The sequence below is a fragment of the Grampus griseus genome (genome assembly GCF_964374135.1).
Source record: "Grampus griseus genome assembly, chromosome: 3".
NCBI classification, from domain to species: Eukaryota; Metazoa; Chordata; class Mammalia; order Artiodactyla; family Delphinidae; genus Grampus; species Grampus griseus.
Window position 1 is genome coordinate 462,287 of NC_139019.1, and position 26,613 is coordinate 488,899.

The 26,613-nt window shown below is 63.0% G+C and overlaps 1 protein-coding gene across 2 annotated transcripts; it reads right to left on the minus strand.

Annotated features, from left to right (window-relative positions):
- Nucleotides 1-26,613, minus strand: TPPP (tubulin polymerization promoting protein). Of its 2 annotated transcripts, none has more exons than XM_082652161.1 (4): nt 26,564-26,613; nt 10,622-10,942; nt 3,891-4,044; nt 1-3,753 (listed from the first exon to the last, which is right to left on the minus strand). In XM_082652161.1, the coding sequence occupies exons 2-4, from the start codon at nt 10,936-10,938 to the stop codon at nt 3,559-3,561; spliced, it is 666 nt and encodes a 221-aa protein (XP_082508287.1). In that variant the 5' UTR covers nt 10,939-10,942; nt 26,564-26,613; the 3' UTR covers nt 1-3,558. The 2 variants fall into 2 exon arrangements, with proteins under 2 accessions (XP_082508287.1, XP_082508288.1); XM_082652162.1 differs by having other exon boundaries at nt 10,622-10,939; nt 26,564-26,608.

Here is a 26,613-nt window from a genome sequence, read left to right on the forward strand (position 1 = left end):
TCGCATCTATATATACATTTATTTCCCTTTCCTGAAAAAAACTTAGTACAAACTAGTAGCATATGATCCCTTTCAAGTTTGAGTTATGTGCATCTCCTTTGTTGTTTGGCTTGGTTTGGGGAAGAGAGAAAGTTAACTAAAGCATCTCAAAGTGCAGGGCGACCACCTCCCAGGAGTGCCCGGGGCCACCACCGGCCACACACTCCACTCCCACGGACAAAGGCCACACCCGAGCCACGGGATTTCACGGAGGGCTCAGTAGTCAGTCAGCGGAGGGAAGCTACTGAGGGTCCGAGTTCCAAGGACATTCTAGCCTTGTGGTGACTTCACAGTACAGCTGAATTGTCAACCTGAGTGGACGGAACAGGTGACAGTGGTGTCCCCACCTGCGTGCACTGTGGGACGGGGTGTGCCAGCTCGCGCGGGAACATTCCCGGAGGAGGGAGCCTGCTGGGTCCTCAGGGGTGGGGACAGCAGCAGCAGCCTCCCCTAAAGGTCCAGGCAGTGGCTGTTGCAGGGTTCGTGGGCCGTGGCGTCTGTGACCGATCTCCCTGCCGCCGGCGTAGCCGCAGAAGCAGCCACGGGCGGTGCGCGGTGCGCGGCAGGGCCGTGTGCCCTTGAGGCTTGATCCGCGGCAGCCGGTGGCTGAGCAGGCCCAGGCTTCGGGTGTGTGAGCCTCTGTCCGCTGGGCGCTTCAGAGGGACGCCTCGGCCTGCCCTGAGCTCTCGGCCACTGGGGCGTGGACGTAGCGCAGCTTAGGCGGTGCCGCTGGAGCTCCCCGTGCCTCTTCCTGACTGTAACTTTCATTGGCCTCAAACCTTAAGACTGAGGATACTCGAGGTGTAAAAATACTCCAGTATAAATATAGATCTCTTCCTATATTTTAAACGTACGTAATTTGAACTTCAATTCTGGTGAACTGACCACCGCCTAGGTGCTCATCCTACAGCATTAAATAGAAATAAATAAGTACTGTGGCACGATGTCCTCCAACGCTCGCTCTGCTGTCCCGGCGCTCGGCGCTGTCAGCGTGGTGCACCCTGACCATGGGCCCCTGCTTCCTGCTGGGCTTGCTGTGCAGTTTCCTTCGTTCACAGAGAGACACGTAGTTTCTAGTTAACCACAGTTAGTAGAAGCGAATGGGTGTTGCATAGAACATGCAGCGAAGGCGCACACCTGCCTGTTTGTCCACAGCACCCAGAGCCTGAGGGAGGCACGTGTGTCTGTGCAGAGCTTGGAGCCCGAGCGCCGTGCTGTGTTTGGGCTACACACAGATGCCGTGACGGAGCCGACGGGGAGGGGGCCACCGCTTCCTCCTGCCCTGAGCGGGGAGATGTGTTTCCAGAGCTACCCTTTGGGAAGGAGGCCTCAGGCGGGCTGGGGACACCTGAGACCCAGCCAGACGCCTCGGCCTCCGCAGCTCGGGAGCCCGCGAGCGCGGGGCCGGGGCGGGGGCAGCTGTGTGCGCTAGACTTTCCTTAACCCACGGGGGAGGTGCCGCCGTAGCCATCGGGAAGATGGGTTTCCTGCTGCGGGTGGCGTCGGCCCCGCAGCCCGGCCCCAGGGCGGGGGGCAGCGTGAGGAAGCGTCCCAGGACGCCACTGGCGTGGCTTCTTCTGCTCAGTCCGCCTCCCGTCTGCTCCTGGGCAGTCTGCTCCTGGGCAGGCCAGCCCCTGACCGGCTGGGAGGGCTGGACCCCAGTGTCCTGCCGCGGGACGGCTGGGCGGGGCGCTGGGCTGTCAGGCAGGCGGAGACCCGCGGCGGCTGGGCAGAGGATGGGTCTGGGGAGGAGTCCTGTCCCGAGTCCACGGAGAGGAACCGGCTGGCGCTGGAACACGGGCTTTGCCATCTGTGATCAGCTTAGTGCCCACAAACACTCTGCACGTTCAGAGTTCTCTGCAGACGCGATTCCCCAGGTGACTCTTGCCTCTGGAGGGAGGAGAGGAGCCCGGGGCGGGGCCGGCCTCCTGCCTGCCTTCCCTCAGCCCTCGGGCCTGTTTCCTGGTGGCGGATTGGGGGCCTGGCCGGGCAGCTTCGGATCCCCAAGTTTTAGAAACTTCCTAGACGGCAGCGATTCACATCTTCGCAGTGAGCCCCGGATGCCTGTGCTCCGTCACTTCCTGGGTGATCGCGCGGTGAGGTGCCTCAAGACGGAGCTGCCCGCAGAGGCCACCGCCATCCCGGGGGAGCCCCCCGTGCGAGGGGCCGTGTCGGCTGGGAGCAATGGCCTGAGCCCCTCTGTGTGGGTGGGCAGGTGTCCCAGGTCCAGCTGTGACCAACGTGCCTGCCGTGGCAGTGCTGGCCTTTCTCACGGCCACCTGTGCCGTGGGCCAGGCCGTGTGTCCATGGAGGGGTGCCCCTCACCGGCCTGCTGCGCTGGACACAGGACAGATAGTGGCAGGGCGGTTGGGTTCCCGGGAAGCAATCCCTGGGGGCTGCCATGGGCTTTCCCCGGGACCGAAACCAGGACCACAGGGTCCAGAGGGTTACACGCTGGGCTGTGGCCACGTCCATGCAAAGGGACACACCGCCAAAGGCCCACTGTGACAGCAGGAGCCCCACCCCCACCCCGGCGTCTCAGAGAAACCAAACCCCGCAGATGCTACCGGCCTCGGGCCCTCCCCTGGCCTGGTCCTGCCCTGCGGTTTCTGCACTCCTGAGCGGGGAGGACAGGGCAGGCCGCTCACGGAGGCTCCAGAGAGGCCAGAGGAACAAGGAGAGAGCCGTCGCACTACCCGCAGCCTCTAGCCCAGGGCCCCCGGGGTCTTCCCGGGTCGGGGCGGGGACACAGGGGCCGCTGGGAGGGAGTCACAGAGACGGCATATTCTAAGTCTTCCCTGAGCCGTTCTGAGAATAAACACGCATCACTGTTTCCTATTTCTTCTCAGAGAAGTGAAATGAACTGCCCTTAGTTTCCATTTTAAAATCTTGTGACGTCACACTTGGAGTCACTTTGGTCGACAGAGGCTTCTTCCTTTGCATGGCAGCCCTCAGCTCGGCGCCCGCCCTCAACGCAGACCTGGCGGCCGGTTTGTGCGTCTGAGCGCGTGTGCGTGCGCGGTGTGTGCGCCGTGTGCGTGCGCGCATGCGTGGGTGTGTTTGTGTGCTGGGTGTGCAAGCGTGCACTGTGATGCCCGCCTCCCACACCTCCGTGGTGCTCTCCGGGCCCCACGGCGCCCTGTCTGGGGCTCCCTCTGCTTTATCGGTGCTGCTGGTTGGTGCCTTGGCGCTTGCGGGTCAACACTGCCCCGACAGGGTCTGCCCAGCAGCTCCTTTAAAACGCCCCCTTTGCTGCAAACCAGTGGCCAGTGTGGTCTGGCCCCGAGAGACGCTTTGGAAAGGGCCATCTGCCCACTTCCTGGCGGGCACGAGGCAGGTGTGTTAGGAAAGGTGAGTCGGGGCCAAGCCGGGGTGGAGGGGAGTGCGGGCCCGGGTGGGAGGGAGGCAGGCCTGGAGCCCCCGCGGCCGCCCGGCCCGGCTCCGAGTCCGCCTGCGAAGCAGGGGAATGTACCGAAGTGTGGGCGGCGGGGGCCGGACGGCGGGAGACGGCCCCGCCGGCTACTTGCCGCCCTGCACCTTCTGGTCGTAGGTGCCGGCGTGCTTGTAGCCCGGCACGTAGCCCGACTCGTCCACCAGGTCCACGCGGCCCGCCCTGCCCTTGCCCCGGCCCGACGGGTCGAAGCGCTCCTTGTGGGAGCCCGTGAACTTGGTGGTGTCCGTGAGCCGCGACACGGTGGGCGAGGAGATGGCTTTCTGCAAGAGAGCGGGGAGCGAGGTTAGGGAAGCCGCCAGGGCGAGTCCGGCCCAGGGGCCCAGACCGCGGACGGGGGCCGCCGGCGCCCGGGAACCACGCTCCTGCCTCCTTCCCGAGGCCCGCCCGCCACACTCACCGTCACCCCCGAGATGATGGGGGCCTTGCCCTCGACGAGCCGGTGCACCTCTCGGACGGCCTCCTCGCTGCTCTTGTCTTTGAATCTCTTCTTGGCCAGCTCCTCCAGGGCCTCCTTGAACTGCTCGAATGAGATGGTCCTGCAGGACTTGCCCCTGCAGGGAGAGGGGGGCTCAGGGGGCGCCCACCGGGCCCAGGCACGGGGAGGAGGCGCTGAGCAGTCACTGGGCTGGGACCCGCGCCCCACCCAGGGCCCCGCTGACATCGGGGGACCCCTCACCCCACCTCTTTGCCACAGCCCAGAGCGAGTCTGCCATTAAAACACAGAACGTGCCCCTGCCCCGCCCTGGTCTGCAGCGTTGCACCCAATAGTCGGTTGCCATCGGCAATGGCAGCAAATATAAATCGTCTTGGAACAAAGTTGAAAGGAAGCACATCCTTTATGAACGACTGACATCAAAACACATCCTGGTCTGGTTCTAAAGCGGGCGAGCGTGTGGCCTCCGTCAGAGGGAAAGTCAGGGTGAAAAGCACGTCAGATCCCATGGCACAGAGGCAGCCGCAGTCCTGGCTGCGGCCACCGGCCTGCGCGGGGTCGCCAGGGGGTGGGGGGCACGGTCCCCACTCGGGGACAGGACTGGGGGCCGCCTCCCTGGGGCACAGCCGGGACCGGGGAGCAGCTCCTCCCCCGGAGGCATCCCACGGCTGCCCGGGACCTGGTAGGTCATTCTCGCAATTTCTTTCTCCTCCCTCCCTCCCTGTCTGGCTGCGTTGCTTCACGCGGGCTTTCTCTAGTTGCGGTGGTGAGCGGGGGCTTCTCATTGCAATGGCCTCCCCCATTGTGGAGCACGGGCTCCAGGCGCGTGGACTCAGTAGTTGTGGCGCACGGGCTCAGCTGCCCCGCGGCATGTGGGATCTTCCCGGACCATGGCTCGAACCCACGTCCCCTGCGTTAGCAGGCGGATTCCCAACCACTGTGCCACCAGGGAAGTCCATTCTCACAATTTCAAAATGGCTCTAGACTGGCTCTTGCTCTCTACGAATTTTAACTGAAAAACACTTCTGCCACTTTGGATCTTCCCCAGCTAATCCATCCGGTGAGGCTGTCAATGTTCTACAGTAAGAGGAGGTGGGGGGAGGTGCCCGGGGACCAACAGAAAGGCTGCCTGCAGAAGCCAAGGGGTCGAGGCAGTGCAGCCGACGGCACCCAGGGGACCGGCTGGAGAGGCGAGGGCAGAGTGGGAGGGGGCTGCCCCCACGTCAGCACCGGCTGCAAAGCCACAGGGACGGCCGCAGAGCGGCCACAGGACAGTCAGAAACAGGCCACGTGTAAGGGTTTTTGACAAGGTTGCATAAGCCAATGAGTGCAGGTGGAACTGTCCTTTCAGCGGCCGGAGGCTCTGCACAGAGGAAAGGGCCTGGCCTGTGCCCCACGCCGTCTACGAGGTTAACTCAACTGGCCCACAGTCCTGCATTTCTCATAGACCCCGAACCATCCAACTTCTGGATAAGTATCCCAGTGAAACTCTTCGTGACCCTGGCTTAGGCAAAGATTTTCTCAGGAACGACGCCCCAGAAACAGCCAATAAAAGAAAAACAATGAACTGGACTTGACCAAAACTTTTAAAACCATGCTCTTCAAAAGATACTGTTAAGAGAAGTAAGAGGCAAGTCACAGATGGAGAAATCTGATCAAGGACTTGTATCGGAAACACACGAGGAACTCATACCTCAACAACGAGAGAGAACGCAGCGCAACAAGTTGGGCACGGGCTTGCCTGGGGGCGCAGTGGCTGGGAGTCCGCCTGCCGGTGCAGGGGACGCGGTTCGTGCCCCGGCCCGGGAGGATCCCGCGTGCCGCGGAGCGGCCGGGCCCGTGAGCCATGGCCGCTGGGCCTGCGCATATTATGGGGGGCTTCCCTGGGGGCGCAGTGGTCGGGAGTCCGCCTGCCGATGCAGGGGACGCGGTTCGTGCCCCGGGCCGGGAAGATCCCACGTGCCGCGGAGCGGCCGGGCCCGTGAGCCATGGCCACTGAGCCATGGCCGCTGAGCCTGCGCATATTATGGGGGGCTTCCCTGGTGGTGCAGTGGTCGGGAGTCCGCCTGCCGATGCAGGGGACGCGGGTTCGTGCCCCGGTCCGGGAAGGTCCCACATGCCGCGGAGCGGCCGGGCCCGTGAGCCCTGGCCGCTGAGCCTGCGCATATTATGGGGGGCTTCCCTGGTGACGCAGTGGTCGGGAGTCCGCCTGCCGGTGCAGGGGACGCGGTTCGTGCCCCGGGCCGGGAAGACCCCATGTGCCGCGGAGCGGCCGGGCCCGTGAGCCGTGGCCGCTGAGCCATGGCCACTGAGCCTGCACGTCCTGAGCCTGTGCTCGGCAACGGGAGAGGCCACAGCAGTGAGAGGCCCGCGTACTCCAAAAAAAAAAACAAAAGTTGGGCAAAATATTTGAACCGGACACTTTGTCAAAGATCTACAAGTGCAAACCAGCCCGTGAAGGACGCTCCACGTCACTGGGCACCGGGGAAATCAGGTTAAACCGGGATGTGGCCCTGCCGCACACCCACTGGGACAGTGGAAGTAAGCCAGATAAAAGGACACCACGGTGTGGAAGGGTGCAGGCGGCAGCATCCCCCAGAGGTGGGCTGGCAGCCCACGCACAACCCCGCGACCCCTCCTGGGTCTCACTCGCACGTAAACCTGTGCGTGTGTATTGCTCTCCTATTCGTGGGTTCTGTTCAGTCACCAGGACTCCAACAGCCCAGCGGTAAGCGATAAACATGCCTCAGGACGTCCCCTGTGCATGCCGGGACTCACAGGCACTTGACACGTGAGCCTGCGGACACGGGACGTGCTGACCAGCCAGCCCAGGGTCGGGAGACAGCGGAGGGAGGACACAGCCGCAGGGGCCATGGGGAGGACGACCGAGTCGTGCACCAGCGAGGCCACGTGGCGGGTGGTGAGCGGAGCCCGAGAGGCCTGGACGGCTGTCGGGAGGGGCACCTGCACCGCAGGCCTCATCAGAGCCCCCGTGTCCGGCGGTGGGTTCCACCCCTCAAAGCCTGGCTGCGACGCCACGGCGGCTCTGAGGTCCGTGGGCTGGGCCGGGGGGATCCCTTGGCCCAGCTGTCCTGGGCAGCGTGGTCCTGGCCTTGTCGGGGCGGGGAGCCTGGCATCCCTGCTGGTTGCTGACCCGCGACGGCCGCGGGGCCCCGCTTGTTTGTCCTGGGTTGTCCAAGGCGCTCCTGTCTCTATTCACGGACGCCAGGCCTGACTGCCAGCCTGGTGACCGGCCGCTGGGGCACCAGGCACCACCAGTGTGAGTCACTCGGGCTGGGGGCGGGGGCGTGGCCGACGGGGCCTCCATCAGAGGCCGCATTCACATGGAGTGGGCGTGCGGGCCCAGGGCGCTGACCTGCCTGCTCCACCTGGCGGGGCCGGGTGTCCCCGCGTGTCCCCACCGTGACCGCCAGGCAGGGTCTCAGAGCCCGGGCTGGGCTGGCAGGGAGCTTTCCCCAGGGGGCCCCGTGGCCCCCGCTGGAAGCAGTCCCTGGGGAGTTCTCGAATGACACTGCCAGCCTCTTCCCTGGAGACACGTGATCACTTTACACGGCTCCCCACACACAGGGAGCCTGTTCTCCAGAGCGCACAGAACTGGAGGGGGTCCCCCTACCAGACCCCCCCTCCTCCTGGCTCAGCGCTGGGGCCAACCAGTGCCCTGCTCAGAAGGCTGTTGTTCTGCTAGAAAGCTGGCCCAGCAGTAATGGGGTCACTGGTCACACACGAGGCCCCGTGGCTTGTGCTTCCCAGGCCCTGTGTCCCCAGACCTCCAGGCCCAACACAGGGCAGGCAGAGGGCTGAGCCCGGCCACTCCCGAAGTTCACCAGGGGCACTCGATGCCAGGGATCTGGGCGGGGTGGGGGGTAGGGTGGGCAGCGCAGCCCTCCGAGGACAGAGGTCTGTGTCTCCAGGGCCAGCGTCATGAAGGCAGCTGGACTTTGGCTAACATGTCCTAGGACGGAGCAAGGGGCCCCCTCTGGACCACAGATAACATGCCACTTGGGGGCTGGAGAAAGCTGACTCCCAGGCTCCCCTGAGCAGCAGAAGCTGGGACCTGGGTGACCTGTCCAGAGAGCAGGAAGTGGGATCTGGAGGGGGAGACTCAGGCACCAACGAGGGTCAGAGGAGGGAGCCTCCGGGATATTCCCATCAGACCCTGGGCCAGCGGGGCTGTGCGGGTTGCCACGGGAGCGCTGTCTGGAGGACCTGGATGCCGTGTGAGGATGCAGTGTGATGTGGCAGCTGCCCACACGTCTGGTACCAGGCCTTGGGAGCGGGCAGACGCCAGCCCCCTGCTCCTGGGCCCCAGGGACCACGCTGCTGGCAACCTGGAAGGAGGCTGCTGACACCCATGTCTGGAGGCCTCCGGGCCGGCCACCTGAAGGGCAGCTGTGACCCCAACAGTCAGCTACTCCCCAAGCAGGAAAGAGCGTCCTAAGTTCCTCCTGACTTCGCGAGGGCCTAACGCAGGCTGGAGGCTCAGGGATGGGTTCTGGGGACAGATGCACTTGAGGTCATTGAAACCACTTCTGGGTGTTTGGGGAAGGTCATCAAAAGGCCTGTGTGCACTGGCGTCCAACACCGATATCAGCGGTTTGAGGAGCCAGCATGGGCGGAATTGCCCGATTCCTGCCCCCCAAGCCTTGGCCCTCTGTAGACACGCCAGGCAGGCCCCAAGGAGGCCAGGGCAGAAGCCGCTGGATGCCCTGCACAGCTTCGGGCGGCCGGGAGAGGCCCCCACGGAGGACACTGTGAGACCCCCAACGCCACAGCTGGAAGCACGTGCTGGGACCAGGGCCCCGAATGCCGCAGCCTCACCCACCAGGCTGCGGGGAGGGGCAGGGCAGGGGCGGGCGTCAGGCCCTGAGCGGGCGCTGGGCCCCGCTGGCGTGCCCGGGACCGCACAGCGCACCCGGCTCTGCCCGCCGCTCCCGAGGCATCCCGCCCGGCCTGGGTCTCTGCACCGATGCGCCGAGCTCTGCGCTTCAGAAGGTTCCCTCCGCAGCCCGTGCGGCAAGAATGGGCCGCGTCCCCGCCCCGGCGTGCCTGCTCCTAACCTGCAGCCCAGACAGGGCTCCAGAGTCACGGGAAACGCCACCATTGGCCAGGAAGCCGGCGAGTGGGGGCCAGGAAGGCCAGCAGAGCCCCCCTCCGCCTCTGGCCTTCCCGCCTGGGCACACACGCAGGGGACCCTGCGGCCCACAGACCCCCGGCGGGACTTATGGGAACGGGGTCCTGAGTTAATTCCTCCCGCCCTGGGGCCGGGGGGCGGGGCCGGGGGCAGCCCTGGTCCCGGAGACAGCAGTCTTCAATCAAGGCCTGGGGAAGAGCTGCGAGAAGCCTGTTTAAAACTTAACACATAGTAACACGCAAACAAACAAGCGCTCCCATGACGACGGGCCTAAACAGAGGCTGCAGATACCGCGCTGGCGGCAGGGCTGCGGCGCCATGGCAACCGCCCCAAACAGAAACAGCCGTCGCCGTCGGCGACCCCACGGCTCCCGGAGCTGAGGCGCTTCTGCCGCGGCTGCCACCTGCAGCGGCCGCGGTCCCACGACCCGCGCGCCCCACGCTCCTCAGACCCGGTCCCCCAGCGGTGGCTCCCAGCCTGTCCTGCAGGACCCCACGACCCGACTCAGGGCACCACCCCCCCAGGCCCCTCCAGGGAGCACTGTCTCCCTCTCCGTTCCCAAGGGAAAGGTCCCCCGCTGCACAGCTGGGAGGTCCGGGGGACCCTCCCCCAGAACAGGCTCTCCCAAGTGGGACACAGGTCACAGGGACTCCACAGGGAGTTCAGGTCCAGGAGGGCAGAGGGGGAGTAGCCACAGGCTGGTCTTCACTCTGTCTTGACCACGACCCCTGGCCGGGCCGGGGCCGCAGCCGCCCACTTCCCGCGCCGGCCCGCGCCCAGCGAGCCGAGGCAGAGACCCTGGGGCCCAGAGCAGCCGGGCCCTGAGGTGGGGCCCCCGTAGTGCCTGGGCGCCAGGGGCCAAGCCTCCTCCCTGAGTGTCTGAGCAGCGTCCTGCCCTCCAGAGCGGGACCGGGACCAGACGGGGCTCCCTCTCCCGGGGCGCAGGAGGGCCCGTGTGCCTCCACGCACGGGGTCTCCAGGGCCTGTCCAGGGCGTCTGTCCTCCGGGTGAGCCGCGACCAGCAGAGTGGAGCCCTGAGTTCTACCTGTGTGTGCATGCACGTGCACGTGTGTGCGAGTCTGCGGTGCCTCGGGGCGCTGTTGCTGCTCTCAAGGTGCGGTCACAGGGTGTGAAGGGCGGGAGAAGGGGGAGGGGGCGAGTCGATGCCCGGGCCACACGCCCGAGCCCGTGTGCACGCGCGTGCAGACACACACGGACAAGCACACGGTGCGCACCGTTCGTCACCCCCGCTCTTCACACGCGAACGCCCCCAGAGCTGAGGGGAGCGGCGCCACAGACGCCCACCTCCCGGCCCGTGCCCTGCCCCCAGCAGCCCCCCACGGGCCGGGCCCTGCCACCTGAGACCCCTGAGGCTGCGGCAGCGTCCCTGACCTGGGCTCCCGGCCCCACTGGGGCGTGTTCTGGTTCAAACTCCCGGGCATCTTCTTCCGGGCGGGGACGGCGTCCTGAAGCGTCGCCTCCTGGCCGCCCGAGAGAACGCGGGGCCCCGCTCCCACCCCCCTGGTCCCAGGCGCACACGTACTTGATCTTGCTGAAGACGATGTCCACGTCGGTGATGGTCACGTTCCTGCCGTCGATCACCTGGCAGTCCCTGCACAGCTTGGACCAGTTCTTGCCATGCATCTCCTTCCCGGTGGCCCTGGTGTCCCCGTGCACCGCAAACCTCCGGAAGGCCTCCTCCAGGGCGCTGAGCTCCGGGCCCGCGGCGGCTGCCCCCTCACTGGCACCCTCTGACTCCAGTGACAGCCTCTTGGCTGCCTTGTCCTTCGCGGGGTCCCCTGGGGACTTGGGGGGCGTCTTGTTGGCGGGCTTGGGGGGCTTGGGCCTGCTGTCAGCCATGCTACTGGGAGGAAGCAGCGAGAGGTCACCTGCTTTGGCGGGCGGCTGCCCAAGGCCCCCGCTGCCCACGGACAGGGGCTGTGGCCTGCCAGGGACAAAGCGTCCATCTGCTGCAGGACACGGCGAGGCCCCTCCAGCCCCGGCGCCCTGGCCGCCAAGTCCCCGACAGTCAAAGCCTCCAGCACAGGGAGGCATGAGCCAGCCTCCTGGGGGCTCCCCGAGTGACACATTCCCGGGCATCGGTGGGGTGACACCATCCTCGGGGAAGGGATCCAGAACGGTCACACTGCTGCGCCCACCTCAGGGCCCGGCCTGCTGACCAGGGTGCCCCCCACCCAGGGGGCCGAACAGACGTCTAGTAGGAGAGGGAAGCCCCAGGCGAGAGCAGGGGTCTGCGGAGACTCCGAGGGCCGGGGGGCTGCGGCCCGGGCCCAGGGTAGGGGGGCTCATGGTGGGGGGGTGGCTGATGGCGTCAGGAGCCCAGTGAATGCCCAAAGCTGGGCCCGGGTCCCCACGGGGCTGAGAAGACCCCTCCACCTCCAGCAGCTCTGGGGAGCCGGGAGCTGAGCACCAACACCCAGCCCCAGAGTCATGGCTAGTGGTCAGCGGGGGGAAGTGGGCAACCTGGCATTGTGGGGGTCCCGAGCAGGGCCCTGCTGAACTCAGGACCTACAAGTTCCCCAAACAGAAAGGGCAGTGCAGCTCAAGAGGCTCAGTGGCTGGTGAGGACGGTCCAGGACCCCGGGGCTCAGGGCAGGGGGACACGACTGGGGATGTGGTGATGAGCTCCAGGAGCCAGCTCTCCATCCTGGGCTCCACGTTTGTAGCTTAATAAAGTAACTTGAAAAGTACTTTAACAAAAACAACAGGAGTGAGACCCTACACGCAGATGGGAAGCTCTCCAAGGTGACTTCCTGTTGTGGGGAGAAGCAGGACGGTGGGGGGAGCAGCCGATGTTGGAGCCATCGAGGACGAACAGTACCCACGTGTGGGCCTGCACCTCGTGACCAGGCGTCGCTGTGGCTGGCTGTGGACGCGGCAAGCCGGAGGCCCCGCGGGCTCCGGCCCTGCTCCCTCCACGTGACGCTTGTCAGCAGCTGGTCCCCGGGGTGGGACCCGGGCCAGGGGTAGGAGGAACAGGTGGGTGGGCAGGTGAGGTGGAGGAATTGTGTGAGTGTCACCTGGCCAGGCCCTGCTGAGGCATGGCTGACCCCGCGGGCTCCGGAGTTGGGAACTGATGAGGGATTCACGGTGGGTGTGGGGATGGACTGCATTACCGATTTGCATTTTCAAATGAGGGTTTGGAGAGAGCAGGGCAGCTGCAAGGTGGGCTCACAGACCAGAGTGGAAGGAGATGCAGGACGGGCGGACCTGGGGATGCCTGCCCCAGAGTGTCCACCAGGCTCCAGGGACCATCCCACCACGGGGGCCCAGCTGTCTTCAGACACCACGTGATCCCCTGGCCCACCAGCCCCTCACAGGCTGTCCGCGCCCCAAAAAGGCGCCACGAGGCCTGTGTCTCCAGAATGATTCTCCCTGGCAAGGCCCTTAAGACGCGACTATCTGAAGAAAAGCCTATAGGAAAGGTGACCCAGGACAGACCTATCTGCCACAGCCACAGCTTCCGCGCCATCAGCACACAGTGCCCCCAGCCAGGAGAGCTGGGAATCCATGTTAGCAATGTGCCTGCAACAGGGCCAGGTGTGCCTGTGAGCTGGGCCAGGTGTGCCTGTGAGCTGGCCAGGTGTGCCTGTGAGCTGGGCCGGGTGTGCATGTGACCTGGGCCGGGTGTGCCTGAGCTGGGCCGGGTGTGCCTGTGAGATAGTCCGGGTGTGCCTGTGAGATGGCCCAGGTGTGCCTGTGAGCAGGGCCAGGTGTGTCTGTGAGCTGGGCCAGGTGTGCCTGTGAGCTGGGCCGGGTGTGCCTGTGAGCTGGGCCAGGTGTGCCTGTGAGCTGGGCCAGGTGTGCATGTGAGATGGGCCGGGTGTGCCTGTGAGCAGGGCCGGGTGTGCCTGTGAGCTGGGCCAGATGTGCATGTGAGATGGGCCGGGTGTGCCTGTGAGCTGGGCCAGGTGTGCCTGTGAGCTGGGCCAGGTGTGCCTGTGAGCTGGGCCAGGTGTGCCTGTGAGATGGCCCAGGTGTGCCTGTGAGCTGGGCCGGGTGTGCCTGAGCTGGGCCGGGTGTGCCTGTGAGATAGTCCGGGTGTGCCTGTGAGCAGGGCCAGGTGTGCCTGTGAGCTGGGCCGGGTATGCCTGTGAGATAGTCCGGGTGTGCCTGTGAGATGGCCAGGTGTGCCTGTGAGCTGGGCCGGGTGTGCCTGTGAGCTGGGCCAGGTGTGCCTGTGAGCTAGGCCGGGTGTGCCTGTGAGATAGTCCGGGTGTGCCTGTGAGATGGCCAGGTGTGCCTGTGAGCTGGGCCGGGTGTGCCTGTGTGCTGGGCCGGGTGTGCCTGTGTGCTGGGCCGGGTGTGCCTGTGTGCTGGGCCAGGTGTGCCTGTGAGCTGGGCCGGGTGTGCCTGTGAGATGGCCCGGGTGTGCCTGTGAGCAGGGCCAGGTGTGCCTGTGAGCAGGGCCAGGTGTGCCTGTGAGATGGCCAGGTGTGTCTGTGAGTTGGGCCGGGTGTGCCTGTGAGCTGGGCCGGGTGTGCCTGTGAGATGGCCAGGTGTGCCTGTGAGCTGGGCCAGGTGTGCCTGTGAGCTGGGCCGGGTGTGCCTGTGAGATGGCCAGGTGTGCCTGTGAGCTGGGCCAGGTGTGCCTGTGAGCTGGGCCAGGTGTGCCTGTGAGCTGGGCCGGGTGTGCCTGTGAGCTGGGCCGGGTGTGCCTGTGAGCTGGGCCAGGTGTGCCTGTGAGATGGCCAGGTGTGCCTGTGAGCTGGGCCGGGTGTGCCTGTGAGCTGGGCCGGGTGTGCCTGTGAGATGGCCCGGGTGTGCCTGTGAGCTGGGCCAGGTGTGCCTGTGAGCAGGGCCGGGTGTGCCTGTGAGCTGGGCCGGGTGTGCCTGTGAGCAGGGCCAGGTGTGCATGTGAGCTGGGCCAGGTGTGCATGTGAGCTGGGCCAGGTGGGTCTGTGAGCTGGGCCAGGTGTGCCTGTGAGCTGGGCCAGGTGTGCCTGTGAGCAGGGCCGGGTGTGCCTGTGAGCTGGGCCGGGTGTGCCTGTGAGCTGGGCCAGGTGTGCCTGTGAGCAGGGCCGGGTGTGCCTGTGAGCTGGGCCGGGTGTGCCTGTGAGCAGGGCCAGGTGTGCCTGTGAGCTGGGCCGGGTGTGCCTGTGAGCAGGGCCGGGTGTGCATGTGAGCTGGGCCAGGTGTGCCTGTGAGCAGGGCCAGGTGTGCCTGTGAGCTGGGCCGGGTGTGCCTGTGAGCAGGGCCAAGTGTGCCTGTGAGCTGGGCCGGGTGTGCCTGTGAGCTGGGCCGGGTGTGCCTGAGCTGGGCCAGGTGTGTCTGTGACCTGGGCCGGGTGTGCCTGTGAGATAGTCCGGGTGTGCCTGTGAGCTGGGCCGGGTGTGCCTGTGAGATGGGCCAGGTGTGCCTGTGAGCTGGGCCGGGTGTGTCTGTGAGCTGGGCCGGGTGTGCCTGTGAGCTGGGCCGGGTGTGCCTGTGAGCAGGGCCGGGTGTGCCTGTGAGCAGGGCCGGGTGTGCCTGTGAGCTGGGCCAGGTGTGCCTGTGAGATAGTCCGGGTGTGCCTGTGAGCTGGGCCGGGTGTGCCTGTGAGCTGGGCCGGGTGTGCCTGTGAGCAGGGCCAGGTGTGCCTGTGAGCTGGGCCAGGTGTGCCTGTGAGATAGTCCGGGTGTGCCTGTGAGCTGGGCCGGGTGTGCCTGTGAGCTGGGCCGGGTGTGCCTGTGAGCTGGGCCAGGTGTGCCTGTGAGATAGTCCGGGTGTGCCTGTGAGCTGGGCCGGGTGTGCCTGTGAGCTGGGCCGGGTGTGCCTGTGAGATGGCCTGGGTGTGCCTGTGAGATGGGCCAGGTGGGTCTGTGAGCTGGGCCAGGTGTGCCTGTGAGCTGGGCCAGGTGGGTCTGTGAGCTGGGCCAGGTGTGCCTGTGAGCTGGGCCAGGTGTGCCTGTGAGATGGCCAGGTGTGCCTGTGAGCTGGGCCAGGTGTGCCTGTGAGATGGCCAGGTGTGCCTGTGAGCTGCGCCAGGTGTGCATGTAAGCTGGCCCACGTGTGTCTGTGAGCTGGGCCGGGTGTGCCTGTGAGCTGGGCCAGGTGTGCCTGTGAGCTGGGCCGGGTGTGCCTGTGAGCTGGGCCAGGTGTGCCTGTGAGCAGGGCCAGGTGTGCCTGTGAGCTGGGCCAGGTGTGCCTGTGAGATAGTCCGGGTGTGCCTGTGAGCTGGGCCGGGTGTGCCTGTGAGATAGTCCGGGTGTGCCTGTGAGCTGGGCCGGGTGTGCCTGTGAGCTGGGCCGGGTGTGCCTGTGAGATAGTCCGGGTGTGCCTGTGAGCTGGGCCGGGTGTGCCTGTGAGCTGGGCCGGGTGTGCCTGTGAGCTGGGCCAGGTGTGCCTGTGAGATGGCCAGGTGTGCCTGTGAGCTGCACCAGGTGTGCATGTGAGCTGGCCCACGTGTGTCTGTGAGCTGGGCCGGGTGTGCCTGTGAGCTGGGCCAGGTGTGCCTGTGAGCTGGGCCGGGTGTGCCTGTGAGATGGCCTGGGTGTGCCTGTGAGCTGGGCCGGGTGTGCCTGTGAGCTGGGCCGGGTGTGCCTGAGCTGGGCCAGGTGTGTCTGTGAGCTGGGCCAGGTGTGCCTGTGAGATAGTCCGGGTGTGCCTGTGAGCTGGGCCGGGTGTGCCTGTGAGATGGGCCAGGTGTGTCTGTGAGCTGGGCCAGGTGTGTCTGTGAGCTGGGCCGGGTGTGCCTGTGAGCTGGGCCGGGTGTGCCTGTGAGCAGGGCCAGGTGTGCCTGTGAGCTGGGCCAGGTGTGCCTGTGAGATAGTCCGGGTGTGCCTGTGAGCTGGGCCGGGTGTGCCTGTGAGCTGGGCCAGGTGTGCCTGTGAGATGGCCAGGTGTGCCTGTGAGCTGGGCCAGGTGTGCATGTGAGCTGGCCCATGTGTGTCTGTGAGCTGGGCCGGGTGTGTCTGTGAGCTGGCCCACGTGTGCATGTGAGCTGGGCCAGGTGTAAATGTAAGCTGGGCCCGCTGTTGTTTTAAAGGCAACAGCAACTCTGCCTCTCCTGGTTCCCCTTCCTTGAGCAGAACACAGGTCTGCACTGAGACTAGAGGTGGAGTGTGTGTTCCTGCTTCCGTAGGTGTGAACGCACCTCCAACCCCTGCTCCCCCAAACCAGCTCTCAGCCCCTCGTTCCCAATGCCCCTCCTCATACTGCCCATAATCTACACCCTACCTGCAGACACTTCCTGCGATCGGACCAGGCCTCAAGCATCTTGCCCCTTGGGATCCAGGTGCCTTCCAGCCCCCGGGGCCCCTTCCACCTCCTGGGTCCTCTGGGCCCGAAGCCCTGGGCGGGTGTTGAGTGCACCAGGATGGCCAAGGCTCGCTGGAGGGCGGCCTGGGGTGGGGGCTCGGGGGTGGCATGCTTCTGGGGGGCAGGATGTGGGCCACAGGATGCGCATGTCGGGGAGCTGGGACCCGCACAGGGGACTCCCCACCTCCCAGGCCCTGAGGGGGCGCTGCTCAGGCCTCAGGCCCCGTCCCGCCGGCCTCCTTGACGCCAAACCTCCCGGAACTCAGAACCCTGCTCCACCTCACGCCGAGCGAGCTGGGCCGGCGGCACGGGGGAAACGCGGGACACGGCCCGGCCACGGCGCCCGGACCCCACCACGGGCTCTGCCGGGTCACCGGGCATCGCACCCCAAGTCTGGGACCTCCCCGCAACACAGCCGCCCCACTGGCGAGCCCCCTACTTGAAGGGTCGGGGAGCCGGGGGGTCCAGAGGCCTCAGCGCGCTGTGGCTGCCGGGGCGCCCTGGGGGTGTCGCTGATGATGCGCTAGAGCTCGACTGGGGTTCTTGTCACCGACCTCGTCCTAGAGGCTGCTCAGGACCAGGAGACCGGCCCGCAGGTGGGAAACGGCTCCCGGGACAGCGGACGCCGCAAGGAATCTTCTGGAGCCGCGAGCCGCGGTGGGAGCCCTGGGCTCTCGAGTTCCTCAGGCATCCCTGGCCCTCGGCCCCGTCGGCCCGCCCCACGTGCCGCCCTCCTGCGCTCTCAGGGCCGGCGTGATGCCAGCGCCCTCCAGATGTCTACACCAAGCTGGGCCCAGGGGCGGCACCCTCCACCAGGGCCGAGAGCCCAAGTCCCTGAGCCGTGGCTGCGCCCGCTGATGTGATACCGAGGCCTGGGGTCCAGCTGAGACCCTGCTTCCGCGCAAGAACCACACGGGCCCTGGAAATGCCAGGTTCCCGAGCATCTGACAAACTAGCCCTCCTTGGACCTCGACGGAGCGCCTGACGCTGACCGGGCTGACAGTCTGCTGAGCGCACCTGACCTCGGCTGTGCAGGGGCCTGGCCACAGAACGCCGCTCGCCTGATGCCGCCGGACGCGCGGAGGCAGCCCAGAGGCTCTGCGCCAAGTGCGGGAAGGAGAGGAGGAGAGAGTGCAGGGGAAGCAGGCGCCTCCCAGGGCAGCCCAGCCCCTTCGGACGGCTCAGCCCACCAGGCCCGGTCCCAGGACTGATGCGGACGGAAGGGGCGAGGGCATAACTGCAGCAGCCCCCAGGTAAGTCCCAGGCACAGCTGCTCCGGGGCCGCACAGGAGGCCAGGGCGCCTGGTCAGCCGGTCCCGGGGAGAACCTCCTTGACCCCTGCCGGGTGGGCGCGCTGTACCCGCGCAACCAAGATGAGGTGGGCGGGTGAGGGTTAGGACAGAAGATGCAAAAGACCAAGCGGCCAGAAGCCGGCGGGGGGGGGGATGGATGCTGTCGCCTCCCCCTCCTCCCCTCCGTCCACCAGGGCTCAGGCCCCCAGGTCGGGGTCCAGCTTCGCCCTCGGTGCAGCCCCTGGAAGAGGCACAGCCTCCGAGTGAAGAGCGCGAGCGGGAACAGAGGCGTCGGGCCTGCACACCCCTGGGCCGCCGGCCCGCAGCTCTGCCTCTTTATTCCAGAGTCCCTTCGAACACAACACAGCCCTTTGGCAACTGTTCACATTTTAATCATAATACGGCCACCGCTCCTCGGCTGCCCAGCACTCGATGTGAATGACCACTCGTCCCAGGCAGCGGGAGCCTCCCAGGCAGGCACAAAGCGGTCTCTGAGTGCCTGCCCCGCAGAGCAGACGGCCCAGGAGTCTCAGGCGTGGATGCAGCCCTGCCGCCTCGGCGCTGCCTTTCACGGTCCCTGCAGGGGCCCCGACAGGACGGGACGAGCGGCCACACCGTCCAAGCAGGATGCCACTCAGGTCCCGGGTCACACGCTTCAGGCCGTAGGCCCGGAAAGGCCCGCGGGGTTGGGACCTCCTGCACTGAGGCTAGGCCATCCCTCGGGGCAGCCTGGGAACCACAGTCACAGCCACACTGTCCCCTGCGCCCAAGTCAAACGCGGTTTCTCTGGGACGAGAAGGGAGAAGGTGGGTAGCTGAGCGGGTGCCTTCCTGGGGGCCGTGGCCATCCTGTGTCCCGCACCGTCCTGCAGTGAGATCACCGTGGGAGCCGCACCCTCGGGCCTGGGGGCTCCTGCTCGTCGGGCTGGCGGGGGAGGGGACGGGGGTGGGGGGAGTAAGGGGCCAGGACAGGTTTGCCACCCCAGCCCCTCAGAAGAACCGATGCGGACAGCAGGAACTTCTCTGGGTCACCACGAAGCTGGGGCTTCTCGGGGGACTCACTCCGTTGGGACCCTTGGCCTCCCAGGAACCATATCATGGGCCCCCCAGTCCCCCGGTCCCAGGGCCGGTCTCTACTGTTGGTCAGAATGTTTCTCACAAAATCCAAGAACACGGCATCTGCAGCCAACCTGGGGTCAGGCGGGCCCTGTGCAGGGCACGTGTAGTGGGTGAATGGTGGCCCCGAGCCAGGTGTGTCCACGTCCTCGCAAGCTGGAGGAACCTTGTTTGGAAGAAGGGTCTCTGCAGACACCATCAAACTAAGGATCTCGAGATGGGTCCACTCTGGACCAAGGTGGCCCTAAGTCCATTGACAGGTGTCCTTACAAGGGAAGGAAGAGGAGACACACAGACACAGAGAAGCCACGTGAAGACGGAGGCCAAGACGGGAGGGACGTCGCCACAAGCCCAGGGATGCCCGGAGCCCCGGGAGCTGGAAGAGGCAGGAGGGACCCTCCCTGGTGCCTCTGGAGGGAGCGCGGCCCCGCGACACCTCAATCTCGGACTGGGAGTCTGGACTCAGAACTGGAAGAGGACACATTTCTGTAGTTTTCATTGAAAAGTCTGTGGTCCTTTGTCACAGCAGCCCCAGGACCCGCACACAGCAGGGACACCAGAAGGGGGTCCCTGCCCCGGAGAAAAACGCCTGCAAAGGCCCAGAGGTGCGAAGCCTGGGCGGCGGCACAGAACCCAGAGGCGAGAGCGGGCAGAGGGCCCTCCCCTTAGACAGGGTCTGGCCTCGAGCTGGCGTGCACTTGAGACCCTCAACAGGAAGTCTGTTAGCTCCAGGAACGTGGAGCTGCCCGCGGATGGCCTGGCCTCTCCCCGACGGCAGGCGCCCTGCGGTCACCACGTGCCCGCACGGCAGGTCCTGGCGCCAGGCCTCTCAGGAGCCCACAGCGTGGAGGGCAGGCCGGGGCCCGGGGAAGCCAACCGCAGGGCCAGGAAGAGCAGAGGGGCCTGCGGGGAAGGGCCGCTGCCTGGGTCTGACGGCTGGCAGGTGGGGGACAGCGTCGCCTGCGGGCCGCGAAGCCTCTCCTACCCCCAAGCAGCCGGCACAGGTGTGAGGCGCAAAGCCAGAGGCAGCCCGAGGGTCTCCGAAGTGGTCTGCAGCCCAGCCCTCACTCCCCGCCCCCACCGGGAGGCTTCCCACCAACCACGGGGACTGAAAAGCCCCAGGCCCCCCACCCAGGAGGGCAGGGTACCCTGAACAGACCAGCCCTGCCCTGGGGGTGGACGGACGGGCGCCCGGGAGTCAGGGGCGGTCAGGCCGGCTCCTCTCAAGCCCCAGCGTGGATGCGGGGATCTGGATCGCTGGTGCCCCAAACACCGGCAGGACACACACAAGCACTCCTGAGGAGGAGACGGCCACTGGAGACGGAAAAACACAATACACACATGATAAAAAAAAACACCAGGCCCAAGAGGGGGAACAAGTGCCAAGAACTTGCAGAAACAACAGGAAGCAGAAACGACGAGAGGTTCCAGTTACTGGAGCTCGATCAGACATTGAGCTCAAAGTAACTACGTGCACCGTGTGCAAAGAAGAAGTGGGCAGTGCGCGCCGTGTGCAAAGAAGAAAAGGACAAGATGAGGAATTCCCGCAAAGAACGGGAGCTGTAAGGATGCAGGAGGCAGATCTGAAAAAAGAACACCTTAGAAATTCTAGCCCTAGAAAGCACAGTAACTAAAATTCAGAACTCAGTGGATGGGTTTCACAGCAGAGCAGATTAAAGAACTCGTGGATCAGAAATACCCAAAAGAAAACAGCCAGACGTGGTGGAAATGTGTGTGTGCGCACATGTACACACCTATGTGCGTGTGCACGGTGTACACACACAGGAAAATCGTATGTGGGTACACCATCACATGTGAGGCAAGCTGACATCTAAGAAGTTAGGAAAAAACCTCAGCAAATCAAGGACAAAGGCGTTAGAAACAATGAAGATAAGAGTAAAAATTAAGAAATTAGAAAACGAATCTATAATACGGAGGACCAACGACATCGAAAGTTAATGCCTTGCAAACACTGATAAAATTGATAAATACTGGGGACGTTAATCAAGTAAAAAAAAGGGAAAGTCAAAAGTATCCAATATCAGAATGGAAAATGAGGACATCCCTACAAGCTCTACAGATATTAAGGGATTAAAATATAATAAGAGAATATTATAAACAATTTTAGACCAACATGTTTGATAATTTAAATGAAACAAATTCCTAAAAAGAAAACAAAAGCCATTTTACCAAACAGTAACAAGAAGAAATATGTTCTTATCATTGCTCTTGTATTTATTACTAATCCTTATAATTATTGAGGGTTTGAATTCTTATTTAAAACCCTTCTCACAAAGAAAACCCCAGGCCTGGATGACTTCACCAGCAGATTCTTCCTTACATTGAAAGAAGAAATAGTGTCAGTCTTACAAAATTCTTCCAGAGAAGAGTAAAGATGAAACACGCCACCCCGACTCATTCTGGCTAAAATAATCCTGGTACCAAAACCTGACAAGGGCGTTACAAGAAAAGAGAAATCTATGCCAATCTCACTTACAAACACAGATACGAAAACCCTGAACAACATATCAACAAACTGAATCCAGTAATAGAGAAAAAGGATCAATACCTTATAATCAGGTTTGGTTTACGCCAGGAGTGCAAGGTTCGTTTAACAGTAACTTAATAGAATTCATCACATAACACAATACAAAGCGAAAATCATATTATCCGCTTAATAAATGCAGCCAAAGCATTTGATGGATTTCAGCATTTACTCACCGTAAAAATTCTTAGCAAGTTAGAAAAGGAAATAAATGCCTTAATTTGATAATGGGCACCTACGGAAAGCTACAGTCATCACACTTTGAATATTGAAAAGTTTTCTTTTCAAACTGGAGTAAGAGAGAGACGCGTGCCTGCTATCACCACTTCTACTCACTGCGTCAGTGTGCTAAGATAAGGAAAGGAAATAAATATGATATAAACATAGGAAGGAAGAAACAAAACTGGCATTATTTGCACGGCTATGACTGCATACATACGAAACCCAAAGGGATCCCAGGAAAACTATTAGAATCAACGCGAGTTTAGCAAGGGTTCTGGATACGTGGTCAACATGCAAAAATGTAGCAGCAAAACCAGACGATAAAAGGTATTTAGAAATATACATTTAAAAAAAAGTGAGGAAGTATGAATTACCTAGGAATAAATTTAACAGAAGATGTGCAAGACCGTTGACACAGAGACCATGAAGCGTTATTCAAAGAACAGTGGTATTATGAACATGGATTAAGTCTGAAATACAAAGATGTCCATTACCCCTAAATTCATGCACAGTTTTAATTTAATCCAAATAAAAATTCTAACACTGTTCATGCCTGGGTAGCGAGACAAGCTGAAGGTAAAGTACACAGGAAAAGGCGAAGAGCCATGAATTAACCAGCGATCTTGAAGGGAGAACAGGGGGAGGATTTGCCAGCGGTTTCGAGACTCGATGGAAAGTTCTGGAAAGGAAGCCAGTGTGGCGTGTGGTCCTGGTACAAGGACAGAAAATAAACCACCGGGCAGAAGAGAGCCTCCAGTCCACCCGCACAGGTGCAGACAGTGCGGACAACAAAGGTGGTCCTGCAGGAAAAGCGGGGAAGAAAACTTTTTCAACAAAAGAAGACGGGCTGACTGAACAGACACACGGAGAAAAATGGAAATTAATTCAGGTACAGATTGAAGCAGGAATGGCAAAATCATGAAGCCTCAGGAAGGGGATGCTTGAGAGTATCTGATGTCCTGGGTGGGAAAGACTCTCTACACAGGACACAAAACCCACTACCCCTAAAGGAAAAGACTCTTAAATGGTACCAGATTAAAACTCAGAACTTCCATTCATCGGAAGATACAGCACTAAGGAGTGAAAAGGCAGCTGTGGGCAGAGAAGGTGTCTCTTACATTGCCGTCTCCAGAATCTAGAAGGAGCCCTGCAGATCCACCAGAAAAAGGCAGCTCTAGAGAAACGGGCGAGGGACTCGAGCAGGCCCGGCACATCCAGACACCCAGGCACCGGCGGGGACGCCCGGCTTCGTTGCCTTGGCCTGAAACGCAGGCGCTGGCACGCACCCTCCAGACGGCCACCCGCCAGGAGGCCACTGCGCCCTGCCCGCTGCCGGCGGCTGTGGAGTGCGGCCGCCAAGGGGCTTCAACTCCGGGGAGCCGCCGGTCCCATCGGCTAAGACGGGGCGCCGAGGGCCCAGCAGAAACATTCGCGCGTGTTCTCCGAGGAACACGCAGGGGGGCTCCAGGCAGCCACGCCAGAGGATGGAAATAACCCCAAGGCCCGTGGCCCACACAAGGGATCAGCGGACGGTGACGGGTTCACGGAGCGGAGCGTGCGCCGGCTCCACGCGGCACTGCCCGAAACACGCCAGCATGGCAGAGCACGTGCTCTGAGGTAGGAAGGCTAAACACTAAACCGGAGGCGGGGGGAACAGGGTCAGGTAGGAAAACCACAGCAAAAGCAGAGCCCCTCCCCAGGAACGGGCGGGGGGGCAGCCACAACCCCTGGCAGGAGGAAGAAGGCGCGGCCTCGGGACCTCCGGAGGCCTGGGGGCCGAGCAGCCAGCAGGGCCAGGGCGGGGGAGACGAGGCCCAGATGAGCTGCGGCAACCGCCTTCCCAGGCTCCGAGGCCCACGGCCCCCCGCACCCAGAGGCAGTGGGAGTGTGAGGCCTGAACGAGGCCCCCGGAGGATGCTGGCTTTTGTGACATTCCCGCTGGAGCGAGAGCTTCCCGGGGCTGACCTGGCCGGGCTCACCTGGCACCTGATGCCTGTTGAACAAATGGGTGCAACAGGGTTACAGGATGAGACCTTGGGAATGTGGCCCAACGAGGGGAGACGGTGCTGGGACAACGGGACACGGGACATGCTGGGGACACAGGGGGACACTGTGCCGTGGGACACAAGGCGATGGGCAGGAAAGGGGTCCAGGTGTTCTTAACTTTTAGGCTTGAGAAAAGGTAAGGACCAGTCCTTCCTTTTCACAAACCTGATTAAGAAAAGGAAAAGTGGGCACGAACGTGCTCTTCGGAGGGTGAGCTCACGCTCCCCCTGCTAATGGGGGGTCGCAGGACACACTTGGGCTTGGTCCCGAAGTCAGAACACCACCATTTCCTCACACCCCGTGAAAGACTTTCTACATTTCTTCACCAAAGAAGGTCCTACATTTGGACATTTAGGCATTACATTACAATTGAGCTTCCCTGCATGTCACTGCACGCCCCGCACAGTTAAAGGGGAAATCTGCAAGCTCAAAACAGCCTTGCTTCCCTGTCAGCAAACGAGATTTGGAGACAGCATGCCCGTCCCTGTGGGGAGCTGCCCCTCCCCCACATGCCCTTCTCGGGGGCTGCAGATCACAGAAGCCGCACCCTCCCCTGTCACCCCAGCAGGGCCAATCAAAGCCGCTTCCAGGAGCTGCCATGCGGATGCGGCTGAGGACGCTCCCCCTCCGAAGAGGCTCTGCTGAGCTGGGGCTCGCGGTGGGTCGCTGTGGGCTCTGGGGGTGCCGGCTTTGGGGACTCCATGGGTTGTGACACCGTGGTTACCTCCCCACCCAGAGAGGAGGCTGGTCTCCCCAGGAGGCGCTGAAGAGTGCAGCGAGCCCACACGGGGCGCTGGAGACCACGTCTGAGCCCCAGATGCCGCTGGGCCCCCCCCAGGCAGCTCCCCACCTTCCTGCCCAGGAAACACCTGCTGCTGAAGCAGTAGGGTTGGGCGCGTGTCAATTCTCCTGCCTAATCCCAGCATCTGTCTGGTCCAGGGTTTTGGGCTCAGGTGGCCTCTGCACGGTGCCCAGCACCCTCGGTCTGGAGTGGTTTCCAGATGGTGCCAGGCTGGGCCCAGAACACGGACCTCCTGACCCAGGGAGGCCCTGATACTTCAAGGTGCAGTGGGGGCTGTGCCTCATGGCCCCAGTAGCCCCAGATGGCGTCTCCCGTACGTGCTCCTCTGGCCTCACAGCAACATCACCAGCTATAAATAGACCTGGCGCTAAGCCAGCAGGCCTCTCCCTGAGGAAGCTTCTAATTCTCAGCCTCTTCTGCAGGGAGCGGCTCCACTGCCCACCAGGGAGGGAGGCCACGAGGACGTGGCCCCGGAGGACAGTTTGGCTGCTCAAAGGTTTTCTCTTAATCCTCAACCAGTGATGAGTGATTTTAATTTTCTTTACGAAATTCTCGGGTGATTTGCACATTTCCCACAATGAGCATCTATAACCTTGTATATCCTTAAGACAGCTTATTTATTGCAGCTTCAAAGGGTTCACGAAGATCTCAGCCAAACAACGCCGAGGAGATAAGAATTCGGCCAACACAGCTGCCTCTAATCTCCACCACTTCGTGACTCCAAAGATGGAGAAGAATGTTTTAATGTAGTACCTACATTAGGGCACCTTTCTGAGTCACAGATCCTTCCGGAAGTCGTGGAGGCCCTTCCCCAGGAAACCACACGAACCCTTGCGTGGCACACATTTTGCAGATGCCCCCAGGAAATTCACCAGCACCCCTTCCCCCATCGCTCATCACTGAGCCCTGGGATTCCAACCATGTGGTGGGAACAGGGGCTGGTGCCAGAGGAGGCATCATGGAGTCCAGTTTAAGGCACTCGCAAGGCGCCTGTCCCAAGGCCCCGCCCCTCCCCCCTTTCCTGCCCGCTCCAAGCTCTCCCTCCCCAGCCCCATCGCTCCATCCCGGATGTGGTCCTAGTGCACTTGGAGCTCCGGTCAGGGTTTACTGATCACCTCCTAGGCGGCAGGGGCTGGCCCAGGCCCTGGGGAGGCCACCCCCAGCACACCCTCCCTGAGAGACTGGCCACAGGGAGTCCTGGGAGGTGGTGGTGGGGGCCATGGGAGCTAGGTCTTTTATCGTTTATAAACGTCAGATGAATTAGCCAGTAAATACACAGACGGATGACAGCATAGCCAGCTTAGCCTAAAAAGTGTCCCATCATCAGAGAGCACAAAACGCCTATCAACACAGCAGTCACAGAGAAGGTTTTCTTCCCACCTCATTTCAAGGCTCCATTTACATAACTGAAACCGCAGAATAAAGGGCTTCTCTGGATCCTCCTTCAAGGGCGGGGCACTGGTCCCCAGGGGCGTGTGGAAAAAATACACTGGCAGCCAACCTCTTTATCTTGATTGCCGGGTTATGTGCCCACATGCGATAAGAAAACAGAACACCCCTCCGGGGATGCTTCTGGATTTGCAAAGTGTAGGCCTGACCCTCTCACCTGCACCGATATGGCGACGTTAATGCCGGACCGAGAGGGGCGGCCCAGTTCTCGCCAGAGGATCACGTACATTCTCGGCCCGTGGACACAAACGGCCCTTTCTGTGGCCCTGGGTCTCCTAAAATTCGTGCTGTATGACAGTGGCTTCATTTCAAACCCTCTAAGCCCTAATGTCCCGCCGTCTCGCTGGCAGCCGCCACCCCAGGCCTGGGCGTGTGAACGGTGTTTATGTAGCAGGACACGGAGAGGGAAGGGGCTGCAAGGGGCTTCCACTGTCGCGTTACGCACCGACGCGAAGAAAGGCCAAAGCGCCTCATTTAGGGCCCAATTATAAACCTGTCCTTTTCATCTCCGGTCGCTCCAGCCCGCGCCCCCGCGTCCCCAAACCCGCGCCCGGACGCAACCACGGGGGCCCGAGCGCCGCGCGGATAGCCGGCAGCTCCGGGGCGCGGGGCGCACGGACGCACTGGGCCTCGGGGAAGGGGCGCGGGCGGGCGCCGGGAATGGGTAGCGCGCCCCGGCCTGCGGGCGCAGGTGGCAGGAGGAGCAGGGAGGCCTGCGCGCCGCGCCCCGGGACGGAGCCCCGCGGCCCCTTACCTCGGAGATGCGGCGACTGCAGCGGCGGCGCCTCCGCGACTCGCGCGCGA